General features: G+C 43.5%; 1 protein-coding gene across 1 annotated transcript in view; it reads left to right on the top strand.

Moving 5' to 3' along the window:
* The window catches only part of HSP90AA1 (heat shock protein 90 alpha family class A member 1), a 7585-nt gene extending 2314 nt beyond the window's left edge, over positions 1–5271 (top strand). Inside the window, exons 2-11 of the mRNA XM_027893593.1 lie at positions 113–271; positions 372–738; positions 870–1003; positions 1500–1808; positions 2396–2561; positions 2829–3019; positions 3137–3284; positions 3626–3894; positions 4008–4341; positions 4531–5271. Of these exons, the coding sequence (XP_027749394.1) occupies positions 113–271; positions 372–738; positions 870–1003; positions 1500–1808; positions 2396–2561; positions 2829–3019; positions 3137–3284; positions 3626–3894; positions 4008–4341; positions 4531–4640 (2187 nt within the window). The 3' untranslated portion in view covers positions 4641–5271. The remainder of the gene's footprint in view (positions 1–112; positions 272–371; positions 739–869; positions 1004–1499; positions 1809–2395; positions 2562–2828; positions 3020–3136; positions 3285–3625; positions 3895–4007; positions 4342–4530) is intronic.
* The last annotated feature ends 7968 nt before the right edge of the window (positions 5272–13239 follow it).

Genomic DNA, 13239 nt, shown 5'->3' with positions numbered 1-13239 from the left:
GAAGCCACGTGGTTGAAGTACTTTATCTCAGAATACTATTGTCACCGCCTGCAGTGGGATACGTGTGCCAAGCTGTTCCGGAATCGAATTTCAACTCCCTTTCTCCTCACAGATGCCGGAAGCTGTGCAAACCCAAGACCAACCCATGGAGGAGGAGGTGGAGACCTTTGCCTTCCAGGCAGAGATTGCTCAGTTGATGTCTCTGATCATCAACACTTTCTACTCCAATAAGGAAATCTTTCTCCGGGAGCTGATTTCCAATTCCTCAGATGTAAGTACTTGAAGTCCTAATTTGGTTCGTTATGTCAATAGGGCTACTAAAATATTTAGGAGTAGTCAGGGAATGTTAAAGGCTGCCTCTTCTCTTTCAGGCTCTGGACAAGATCAGGTACGAGAGCTTGACTGACCCAAGCAAGCTGGATTCTGGAAAAGAGCTGAAAATTAACCTGATCCCAAACAAGCATGACCGCACTCTGACCATTGTGGATACCGGCATTGGGATGACCAAAGCTGACCTGGTCAACAACCTTGGTACCATTGCCAAGTCTGGCACCAAGGCTTTCATGGAAGCCCTGCAGGCAGGGGCCGATATTTCCATGATTGGTCAGTTCGGTGTTGGCTTCTACTCTGCCTACCTGGTTGCTGAAAAAGTGACAGTGATCACCAAGCACAACGATGATGAGCAGTATGCTTGGGAGTCCTCAGCTGGAGGGTCCTTTACTGTCAGGCTGGACAATGGTGAGTTTTAAGTTTTTGCTCACAATGTTTTCCCAGGGGTAAAAAAAAATTACCTAAAACAGAGCCTTTTAAAGTAATTAATCTAAATCTACTATGCTGCAGTAAAGTAAAACCTGTATGTTCCATTCCAGGTGAACCTCTGGGCCGTGGAACAAAAGTCATCCTGCATCTTAAAGAAGATCAGACTGAATACCTGGAAGAACGGCGCATCAAGGAAATTGTGAAGAAGCACTCTCAGTTCATCGGCTACCCTATTACACTCTTTGTACGTATCTTGCTTGAAGCTAAATGAGTATCACCATTTACAAACATGTGAATTTGTTTCTGTAATGTAAGAGGGAGCAGTAAATTTGTATTCTGGTAGTTAAGATTCTTTCAGATGTGACATGGAGGCAGCTCTTGGGATATGCAGTTCTGTTAAATAGATTTATTTCACAGGACTTACTAAAAAAACCTGGGGTTTTCCAAGCTAGGAGTGTATCTGCCTCCAAACCATTAACTACATCTTGCTGTATTGTTGGGGTCACTCAGTGTAATGAAATTAAAAATTAATTCGTTAAATTAAACAGCAGAACTACACGAGTATGAGGAAACAAAATGCCGCTTGTGTCTCAGCACTGAGAATGGGAGTGCTTTAAATCTAGAAGGAAAGATTGACATTGTGTTCCTGTAGTTTTCCAGCTTTGTGAGGCTGTGAGGAATACCTTAGAACTGTTAATTATTCAACTTTAAACTTTCTCAACTACTCCTTTCTTCTGTAGGTGGAGAAAGAACGTGATAAGGAAGTCAGTGATGATGAGGCTGAGGAAAAGGAAGAGGAGAAAGAAGAGAAGGAGGAAAAGACAGAAGATAAACCAGAGATTGAGGATGTTGGTTCTGATGAAGAAGAAGAGAAGAAGGATGGAGACAAGAAGAAGAAAAAGAAGATCAAGGAGAAGTACATTGATCAGGAAGAGCTCAACAAGACCAAGCCCATTTGGACCAGGAACCCAGATGACATAACTAATGAGGAATATGGAGAATTCTACAAGAGCCTGACTAATGACTGGGAAGACCACCTGGCTGTGAAAGTAAGTTTTCTGTCTTCCAGCACAATTTTAGTTGCTTTGTTTGCAGAGATATAAAGTATTAACATGTAGCACTGAAGCTGGAAACTTGCTAAACCATGCTGCTGCACTCTGATCTCTTGTCTATTGGCTACTGTTAAGGCTGTATTGATAATCTGAATAAATCTGCACTCAGTAACTGAAGATGCCTTCCCACTTTGTAGCTTAGCCGTTACTTAAAAACAGGTTGCAGATAAATTGAATTATCTGGGTTTGTAGTGTTGGAAGTACTTCAAGTAAATGGGGTGAGATCTAATAGTGTTCTGTGTGCCTGTAATGGGAAGTGCTGTAAGAACACATTTGTTCCTAAATTTCAGTCTATGATAAAGGAAACAGAGTGTCTTTTGAGCTGGCCTTGCTGGCCTTCTAACTGAACACAAATTTGATGTCAGTCTGAAGGAAGTGCTTGTTCCTGACCCCTGTCTTGACTATTGTGTCTATTTTGATGTCCAGTGGTCACCATTTGTGCTGTGCTTTTGAAGAGCTGTTAAAAGGTTGTTACAATGGGAATCATGCAAATTGACTAAAATGATCATCTTGTTTCCTCACAGCACTTCTCTGTGGAAGGGCAGTTGGAATTCAGGGCTCTCCTGTTTGTCCCACGGCGTGCACCCTTTGATCTGTTTGAAAACAGGAAGAAGAAGAACAACATCAAGCTGTATGTGCGCAGAGTTTTCATCATGGACAACTGTGAGGAGCTGATCCCTGAATACCTGAGTGAGTATGATTCTGGGGAAATGTTTCCTAAAATGTTACAGAAACTGCTTTGCTATATTGTGATTTTCTGTGTTATTTAAAAAAGTTTGGAAGGGGGAAGATTTGAGGCTTGGACAGCTGATCTGAGCAGTTGAAAGGACTGCTTAGTTCATGTTACCCAGAACTCCACAGAAAAATAAATCAATCAATAGTTTCAAGTGGGCAGAGCCACGTGGGTAGTGACTGGTAATGTTTGACACTGATAAAGGTAATTCTGTCATTTTCCAGATTTCATGAGAGGTGTGGTCGACTCTGAGGATTTACCTCTGAATATTTCTCGTGAGATGCTGCAGCAGAGCAAGATCCTGAAAGTGATCAGGAAGAACTTGGTGAAGAAGTGCTTAGAACTTTTCACTGAGTTGGCTGAAGACAAGGAGAACTACAAAAAGTTCTACGAGCAGTTCTCCAAGAACATCAAGGTTTGTAGTCTTTTTGCTTAATAACTGGTACTGGCAGCTATGGATCCTCATTACACCTGAACTGCTGAACTACCACAGTTCATTCAGGAGTGTTCTTTTTTCCTTCTACCTTTGTAGCTTGGCATCCATGAGGACTCCCAGAACCGCAAGAAGCTCTCAGAATTACTGAGGTACTACACCTCTGCTTCTGGTGATGAAATGGTTTCTCTGAAGGATTACTGCACTCGGATGAAGGAGAACCAGAAACACGTCTACTACATTACTGGTGAGTTGGGAACTGAAATGATGTGTAAATGCAGGTATATATGTAGGGTTAGCTTTTTGGGGATTGTATAAGTACTCTTACAGGGCTTTCCAGTTTTCTTGCTTGTCAGGAATGGGAAACATCTCTCACCTGGCATTCCAGGAAATGCAAAATGACTTCCCAACCAGGGAAGACTATTAGAAGCTGAGGGAGTGAGTTTTAAAAGGCTTGTTTCTTCAGGCTGTACATGCCCCTTTTATTTCCCTGTGTTACGAATGGGAAGAACCACAGGATGTTGCGGGAAATGAACAGGCTGTTCTGTTACTGCTGAGGCTCAGCTGTGGTGTCCTTGTTTCTTGCAGGTGAGACAAAGGATCAGGTGGCCAACTCCGCTTTTGTGGAGCGCCTTCGCAAGCATGGGCTGGAGGTGATCTACATGATTGAGCCCATCGATGAGTACTGTGTGCAGCAGCTGAAGGAATTTGAGGGCAAGACCCTGGTTTCTGTAACAAAAGAGGGTTTGGAGCTTCCAGAGGATGAGGAAGAGAAAAAGAAGCAGGAGGAGAAGAAAGCCAAGTTCGAAAACCTTTGCAAAATAATGAAAGATATCCTGGAAAAGAAAGTAGAAAAGGTAAATAGAAGTACTCTGTGTTCAACAAGTTCTCTGATCTGAAATGAGTAAATGAGTTGTACTTGTCGAAATGTTTAAATTACGAACTTTGCTTTGTATTATTCCTTTTCTAGGTGGTTGTGTCCAATCGTTTAGTTACTTCTCCATGCTGCATTGTAACAAGTACATATGGCTGGACTGCCAATATGGAGAGGATCATGAAGGCTCAAGCATTGAGGGACAACTCCACGATGGGATACATGGCAGCAAAGAAACACCTGGAGATTAATCCTGATCATTCCATCATTGAAACACTGAGGCAGAAAGCAGAGGCTGATAAGAATGACAAGTCTGTGAAGGATCTTGTCATCTTGCTGTATGAGACAGCACTCCTGTCCTCTGGCTTCAGCTTAGAAGACCCTCAGACACATGCCAACCGCATTTATAGAATGATCAAACTTGGTCTGGGTAAGTTACAAATGTCCTGGCTCCAGTAAATTTGGGGTGTGGTCACACCCCTCTTCAGGGTGAATTGTCTATAGATGACCTTGGTGTTGATTGATGTGAGTGGAAAAGGGGGTGTAACCCTCAGCTGGTTGTGCTGCTGGAAGATTAGAATTGTGCTGTCAGAATTAACAGTCTGTGTTCTCTGCACAGGCATTGATGAAGATGACACTGCTGCAGAAGAAGCTAGTCCAGCAGTCACTGAGGAGATGCCACCTCTTGAAGGAGATGATGACACGTCACGCATGGAGGAGGTGGATTAAACCAGTTTACAGGAACTCATGAATGTTTCCTTGGCTAATACGAATAAGTTATATTTTGTATATTATGAATGTTACCTGCCAAAAAAAATCTTTGACACTTTGTCTGCATTCCCTCTTTATATTTATTTTCAAAGATGTTCTACCTTTATTTTTGTTACATTGCTTTTTCAGCTGATGTGAGATACAAATGCCATTGAGGGAATATTTTCTTTAACACTGTACAACCCTAAACAGGCAAGTTAAGGAGTAGTCATTTTTGTCTGTATTAGCTGGTTGCAGGTGGCAGGGTTTTTGACTTATTCTTTATTGCCAGAAATGTGGGAAAGAAGTAACAAAGATGGGATGACATCTGGGTGTTCTGAGTTTGTTTAGTGTTCTACAGCTCTTGAACTCTTGTCTAACATACAGTACCTAGTAACTAGGTATCCAGGAGAGCTGGAATTCTTGGGGAAGCTTTAACCCTTCTGCTCCTAACAAGTTCTTGATGTTTAAAGTTGTTTTTTATACTGTTCAAGGATTCTGGATTGCACTCTACCATAGAATAGAATCCACTGTAAATCTCTATTGTGACTTATGCAACTCTGCATGTACAGTTCAAACCTAGAACTGTAAGAATAAAAGTGTTAAGAATATTGAGTCGTGTCACTGACTTGTCTGTTAACACTGAAACAAAACCTTCTCTATCTGTGCCCATCATCAGTTACTGCCTTGGATCCTGAGCAGCAGCTGCTGTCCTCGTAAATGTATTATTAATTGCATGTGCTTGGCCCTCCCAGTGCAAACCAGTATCTCCTCAAAGCAGGAAAGTTTAGCAGTTCTTGAAGAGCTCAAAACAATTTGATCTCTGAAAAAGTGGTGATTTGCTTTAAGTTGGGTTTTAACTCATGTTGATAGCTCCAGTGATTGAGTTCTTGGCTAACAGAGCTCCAAGCCTGATCCATCATGTTGCAGGGAGCTGATGAAGTGTTGGCATGAGAAGTTACATAGTTGTATGTCATAAAGTCTGCCAGGAAACTACTTGGCCTTTGAAGGAGTAGTCAAGTTTTTATTAAGTACCTCCACCAATTTCCCCTGCAGATAACATTTGGTACTCACAGCAAGCTTGAGTTAATGAAGTTGTTAGGGAGGAGGGGGTGGATAGGGGCAAGTTCTGAGCATCTTGTCCTGCTCTCAAGCAAATGCTGATCTAGTTTCCTGTTTCCATTTTTTTTTTCTGCTTCATGACACTTGAACTCCCACTGTAAAATAATGCACATATGATGGGGTGTGTTTATGATTTTTTTTGTAATAGGTGTTAAATGGTAAGTGTTCCCTGGAACAGTTTCCTGCAAATTAACTACAAGTAACTTGTTGCACAAGTTTTAGCTTTGTAAGGAGGCTGTTAAAGCAGCACTTGTGGGTGGGAGAGGCCTATCCCTACTTCATTTGGTCAGTGAATGCAGTGGCCCTTGGGGGTGGGTTGCTTCAAGCTGGTCTTTGTCTCGCTGGTAGTGGACTGAAGTACTCATGGGGTTGCAGATTACTTTGAATTCTTTCTCCAAGATGAAACTGAAGATTTGATACAGAAATACAAAATGGCTTCAGTAGTGCTTATGCAATTTTTGAGGGCTTACTGTGCTTGAAGGCACCCCACCTGCTCCATAGAAACTGATCTGTGTTCTTTAAATCACGCTTGTGTTGGTTAGTCTTCAGTAAGAAGAAAGAGCCACTTCCCTTAGAGGATTCAGAATCTCAGTTTCTGCAATGAAACTTGCATTTAAAAGTTTCTCCCACAGTTCCCAGTGCTTAACACATTCACACTTCCAGATTTTGTCACAGCTTGTTCCAGCTCTTGGTGACTGAAGGCACCCGTAACTACAGGTGGGGTGTTTGTATTCGACACCACATTCTGTGTCATTACATAAAATGCCCAAAATCACAATTATGGGTATGAAGTGCAGAAGAGGCTGCTGCTTACCCTGTCAAAGTCCTTAAAGGCTGTCAGAACATGCACATAATTTTCCTGGGCAGTGAGGCAGGAGATGATCCCCACAGTCCTGCCGGGGGACTGGGTGAGGTGTGCTTGAACTTGAGTGTCTCTGGATGTCAGGAGCTGTTTGTTTGTTTTGTTTTTGGAGCACAGCCTGGGGGCGATGCCCTTCATGTATTCCATTCATCATCATCAACAATCCCTCAGCCTTGGCCGTATTGATCACCACCATTGGTCTACCCTGGCCTCCAATCGGTAGGCCTGGAGACACACCATCTGTAACGCTGCTGCTGCTTTTGAGAACACACGCAGGATCACTCTCGAGGAGAAAAGACAACGCAGAAGGAATCGCGTCTTTCTGCTGTACCTTCTGCACCCGGACTTGTCTATCTCGCATTGGCCTTTTTAGTCATCAGCGCGCTTGTAGCAAGCGTGGGTAGAGCCCCTTCTCAGATCTTTGTTCGCGAAGCCCAGCCACACGTATGACAAACGTGTGTGCACCAGCAATTACTTGCAGTTTGGTGCATGGGAGATGGAAGCAATGATCAGGAGAAAAGCCCTTCCACAGAGCTGGTGCTCGAATGTTGAAAGCCACTGGGAGGGCTGATGTCAACCTCCTTTAGGCAATTGCTTCAAGGCCTCGCTGTCAAAAACTGGTTGGGTAGTAATGTACCAAAATGAAGCAGGGGGATTTTAAGGGATGTGTGACTTGTGACTATAATATCTTTTACAAGATCTTTTATGACGTGTAAAAAATGGTGAAAATACCCTCCAATTAGTACTCTGGGATTTAAAATGTGCAGTGACAAAAGATTATAAGGACAGAGTTTTCCACTTGGTCAGCAAATTGATGGCTCAAGTCTTTACCTTCCGTGAAAACTAAGTTACTTGTTGGAGAAGAATTCAGGTGAAACTTGGCAGGTTATCCCCAATATTTCTTGCCCTGACAATGTTGATCTGAGTAATTTTCTGCATTAGACTGAGCAGCCAGACCATAGATCTTGCACAAAGGACGTGAATGACAGTGGCTTTTGCTTTGGCACAGGGTGCAGAGCTCCCCTCATTTCCCATCTTTTTGCTGAAATACATTTTAGGAAGTAGGGGCACCGTTACCAAAGGTTCTCTTGCTCAGCTACCTGTTGTAGCAGTTCATGGTCTTTGTTTCTCACATTTTGTACTGTTTTAACAGCAGATGGAAGTGTTGCAGAACACTACAGTGGAGTTTTGGAAAGGCTGGGTGCCCTATTAATCACTTCTCTGCAGATTCTTTGACCCTACAGAGATACTCCTGGTACAGCTGGTGCTGTTTGGAGCTCACAGGGTCATTTCTGCTAAGCACAACAAAGTTCAGCAAAGGGTTATGTACTGATAGTAAAGTGTTCCTCCCTGTTTGAGCTGCAGGACAGTGGAGCCAAGCACTCTGAATATGTGAATACAAAAACATTTGGCACAGCTTGGATACTGAATTCAGAAGTACTTGAATCTGTCTCTGAAAGGATCCCCACTCTATAGGTGCTCTGAATTTTTTAGCCTTGGGAGCTGAAGTGCCGGTGCCCCTGTTGCTGTAGCGAAGGGCCCCCACCACGGTGTGCGGTACAAGTCTGAATTTTGGATGGCAGCAAAAGAGAAAAATAGCTTTCATTGTTCTGGAAATTGCAACAGTCAGTTGAAGCAGATGGGTTTCCAAATGTAACAAGAGAAGGAGCAGAAAAAAATACAAGTGTAAATTCTGTGCTGTGGTGAATGTGGGAGGGAACTGTATTTGTTTTTGAAACAAAAAGGCGTCTAGAATGTGCTGTTGATAGCCCACAGAAACACTTAGAGCATTCATGGCCAACCATGTGTCTTGCCAGGGAAGACGTTTCTCAGGTATTTTGCAGTCATTTACTGCTAAAGATGAAGCGTTCAGTCTATCACATTCTTAGTTTGTATTTGGAAGTCTTCATTTGACAGCAGAGGCCTTGGCAATAGATCATTTCAGAGGGTCTTCTGCCTGTGCATAAATAAAACTTTTGTCGTGAGTTGCCCAATAGAGAGGGTGCCCTGAGTGTCAGAGCTGTACATTTCTAATACTTTGTTACACAGTGATCTGGTTTAAATGTTCTTCATTTTCAACCGAGAAAACCTTACCTAGAAAACACCTGAATAAGTCATACTGGGACAATGAAAAGTGATTTCAGTTAAATACTGGATTTTCTTGTAGCAAATAGTTTAGTTGGGAAGAACTGGTGAATAAAGCCATCCCGAGCAGGACTGGTCCAAGCGGGAGTGGATATATCAAAGGAATGTTCAGTGCCCACAGCAGCAGTGGTGTGAAGAGGAGACAGAGACACACATTCTTTAATACCAAGGTGCTGTTTTGATGAAGAAGAGGAGGGTGTGGGGCAGAGAGTGTTTATCTTCATAAGAACCCTTAACCAAGCGTTTCACTTTTAGGGTTTTAAAATGCACAAATATGGTTTCCAAGTATATTGCACTATGTCGGGTTTTTTCTTACCTATTTATGGCTGGTTGTAAATTCTATTGTTGTCTTTCTATATTAGAAAAAAAAATAAAGTCCAAAATAGTTTTGGACTTAAAAAAAACCCTCTTTTTCATGAAGAGAGGCCTTTCCATGTACTGTTCCACTAGTTTTCCTGAAGCAGTTTTAGAAAGCTGTTGACAAGCTTCTGTTGCAAAGTGTAAGTTAGTTTAGAAGATGTGTAGAGTGATTTCTGAAACTGTAACAGTGATGGTCTCTCCTGCTCAGTGCCATGGGGGTTGTGCTCTACTTGCTAAAATGCTCTCCAGCGCTCCTGCTTTGCTCCATCAGACAGTTCTGTGCACTGGAATTCTGCAGGAAACCTCCCAGCCAACCACTTCTCCGTGATCGTGTTGGTGGGAACTGGACCTGGCAGTACAGAACTTGCCTCACTCATTTGGAGTATTTTTATTTTAGTTTTTAGTAGCTCACTGGAGTTGCTCAGAAGATGGATCCCTTCACACGGTGCAGTGGGAATGTCACTCGCAGCAAACATCAGAAAGGAGCTAAACCTCTGCTGATGCACAGCATGCCAGAGGCAGAAGATTTGGGAGTTGTTAGCCAATTTAGAAGATCCACAGCTTACTCTTGCACTTGGAAACTCAGTCCCACAGTGATATTTATGTGGAATTAGAAAATGATTTTCAAACACTAATGGAAATAAATGGTGAGGAGACAGCTGCTTTTTCATCAGAGGAATCATATGAACTGTCTCAGGAATCTGGGTCTACTGCAGCCCTGGATGCTTGAATGCCCTTCACCCATAGAGATCAAGCCTTCAAGATCTGTGGGATTTATGGAGAACTCTTACAACTGCTCCACTCCGTTGTCCGACTGTAACTCTGCTGCCCAGCCCTGCCCAGGTGGGCACAGGCAGCAGGTTCACGTGTGAGCCTTGGCCTGTGCTCACCCTCACAGTCATTGATTTCATCTGAAACCCCTCACAGACCAACCCTTCTCTGGAGCCCGGGGCTTGTTGCCAACAGCTGTTGCCTGTAAAGCAGCTAATTTGGGGCAGTCTTTTGTGGGAGTAAAGACTCCCAGCCATGTGTTTGGATGAAGGATGATGATGGTTTGCTCTCATTCAACTCACCTGGCACTGCAGGCACCAACACACAGCTCCTTAGCTCCCATCTTGGTGGTGGGAGATGTTGAAGGAATATTGAGTAAGACTTCTGCCTGCTCTGTTTTGTTTTGAAAATGGTTGGAGAATCTGGGGAATAATCATCTGATGATCCTGGTCTGGGTAGAGAAGGTAAGGAGATAATAAAAGGATGTGTTTGGGAAGAAAAGAGGTGTGACAGGGTCTAGCTCAGCTGGAGGCAGGAGTAGGGTGGAAGGTCTGTGGGGTTTGTGAGCTAATCCTGGTGCAGCTGCTGTCACTGTCACCTTCAGGACTTGTTCTTTGTGCCTTTCCAGAGTGACATTGCTGGTGGCTTCAGAGGGAGATGGTTGTTTTACCAAGGTTTTTATACTCAGTTTAAAATTAATCTAGAACAGCATTACATTCTGCATGGTGCAGAAAGATGCAAGGAAGCCAGCTAGGAAGGAAGTAGTGGGAAGAAAAGGAATTTGATTTGGAAAAAGTAAAAATAGTACCTCATTTCCTATGAAAAGAGTGACAAAAAAGGGAATGGAGATGCAGCCTTTAAAAGGTGGAATCAGATCTGCTTCTTTGTGAAAAATGGACCAGATTTATAGTTCTCCAGTAACTCTGAAAAAATGCTATTCCTGGTATTTAAAAACAGTGGAATTGTTTTTCCTTCTCTCAGCGAGCAATGGCAGGTAAGGGTGGCAGTGCCCAAATCACACGTGATGGATTGTAAGTGGTTAAGAGGGATGCTTAGGAAGCTTTGTGTGTCCAGCCACTGTCCCTCCTGCAGATGGGAGATCATCTGCTCCAGCAAATGGCGGGAAGAAACACCTTTGAATCCCCTGCCTGCCTCTGTGGGGGAGATCTGGGTTTTCCTCTGGCTGTGGGCTGTCTGCTGTCAGCCTGAGGGGCACGTGAAGTAAATGGGGCTGCAGAAAATAAATCAGCGAGAGCGGAGCGGGAGCCACCAGGCCTTGCAAGCTAGATGTATGTGCATGTCCATGTATACATGTGCTTTTTATGTATATGTTTGTGTGTGTTTATATATAGATAGATACACGTACTCAGGGGAATGGAATGACCAGAGGAGCGCAGGCCTCCACACAGTCGGCTCTGCTGAAGAGCAGCTGGAGCTGCAGTGGCACAAAGTGCTTTCCTTCACAGGAGGACTTTACTCCGTTTATCCTTGCTTCTCTCCCACCTTTTTGGAAGGAGCAGTTCTCCAGGTGGAGGGGGCTGAGCAGGACACGTGTGAGGGTGGAGGCAGCCAAGGCCTGGCCTATAAAGCCGGAGGAGGGGGGGGAAGTGCTGGGACCAGGATGGCCTCGGCTGAGAGGAGGCAGCAGCGGAGGAAGAGGCGTGGGGGTGGGCAGCCCACGGAGGGTATGGAAGGAGGGGAGTGAGTGTATAGGGACTGAATTTTGGGAGGGGGGCAACTGGGATAGACGGCTGGCTGGTAGCACAGCTTTTCTTTTATCCCTCCCTGGTCTGGCTGGATGTCTTTAGTACAAATAACTGTTTGAGGGTTCAGAAAACTCGTAGTGCCTTAAGGAAAAGGAAAAAAAGTCACTTTACAGAGTATAAACTTCTTAAAAAGAAAAAAAGATTATTTTTTTTCGTGCTGTGTGAAGGACACTGAATGAAGTAATTATTGTGGTAGAAGACAATGGCTGCTTCTTGTTTCTTTTTAAACAGAAGCTGACTTTGAGAACTTAACACAGACTATGTGAGGGACTGAGCAGCTTTTCTAGCAAAAAAAGGGCATTGCTGTGTCTGGGCAATTTATCTACTAGAAGGTTTTCTCTAATATGCTCTCCTATTCTCTGCCTGTTTTAGTAGGTGCTCAGGAAAAGGAGGATTCTGTTAAAGGCCCAGACTATGTGGAAAGACTAGCACGTAAATACATGGTAACTTTTCTAATTGCTGCTTCTCTACCTTCCTATTGAAATATAATTCAGGAAGTGCTTGTTGCTTTTCCATTTGCCTGAAGGTGCAGCTCACTGGGCTGTAAAAGGGTGAATGAAGAACAGGTGTGGGTGAATTAATTTAAATGGCATCACCTGCAAAGACACAAAAAGGGAGAGATGGAGAAAACTCTTCCAGTTTTGCTACACTCTGGGAAATAGGGGGTCTCTATAGCAAGAGCTTTTGAAAAAATGAGGATGTTTTAGTCATTTATCTGCAGTTACATTTCTGAGATGTAGGACCACCAAATGCAAAGGAACAAACAAAATCACAATGTAAGCTACCGTTTGTTTTGTAAAGTTATTTATAAGCCTAGAGTAACTGTTCCTAGCAAATGCAAGGCACGTTCTGGGTTGCTTCCTGTTGTGTTTTTGGGGATGTGGAAGGGGCAAGACTTCTATTTTCCCCTTATGTCTCACTTGTACAGCCCAATTAGCACCACAATTGTGGGATATTTGGAAGGATGAGCTGGCTTCAGATGGGAAAGCTTTGTAGAAACTCAGCACGAACAGTTTGTACTAGAACTTCAGCTTCAACCTGAGCTGCAGTAACTTGAGTGGCATTTCTTTGCTTTCCTCCCTGCAGCAAAAGTGCACAGTGGAGTCAAGCACAGAGTCTGAGTCTGAATCGAGGGCAGAGGTAAGAACTGACTGAAGTGTTTGGATGGTGATGGGATTCGATTTCCTGACAGGTGCCCAGCCCTTCCTTCAGCTTCAGTAGGGAGGGTCTAAGGCATGGGTTTGGTGTTATTGGTTTTGTGTAAAAGGAAAGGGAGAAAATACTCCAACAACCCCTACACTGTCCTCTCCATCAGGCTCTTCCTTACAACTGTTGCTAATTTTAGCAAATTGATTCTGGGAGGATGAGGCAGGAAAGAGACAGTGTTTTAAGCAGAAAAATGCTAAGAAGCGCTGACCTGGGTTGTTTCTGATGGTTAACTTTAAGCAGCTCTGGTCCAGTTGGATTTCTGACTGTCCATTTTGGAGGAGGTTAAGAGAGCAGCTCTGCTGCTCTGGCAATTAGTTCTGGGTATTGGTAACTTACTGAACAT

The sequence above is a fragment of the Empidonax traillii genome, unplaced genomic scaffold, assembly GCF_003031625.1.
Source record: "Empidonax traillii isolate 1590-97213 ecotype Southwest subspecies unplaced genomic scaffold, ASM303162v1 scaffold398:size1781980, whole genome shotgun sequence".
Taxonomy (NCBI): domain Eukaryota; kingdom Metazoa; phylum Chordata; class Aves; order Passeriformes; family Tyrannidae; genus Empidonax; species Empidonax traillii.
This window is presented reverse-complemented; position numbering and strand designations above follow the sequence as displayed.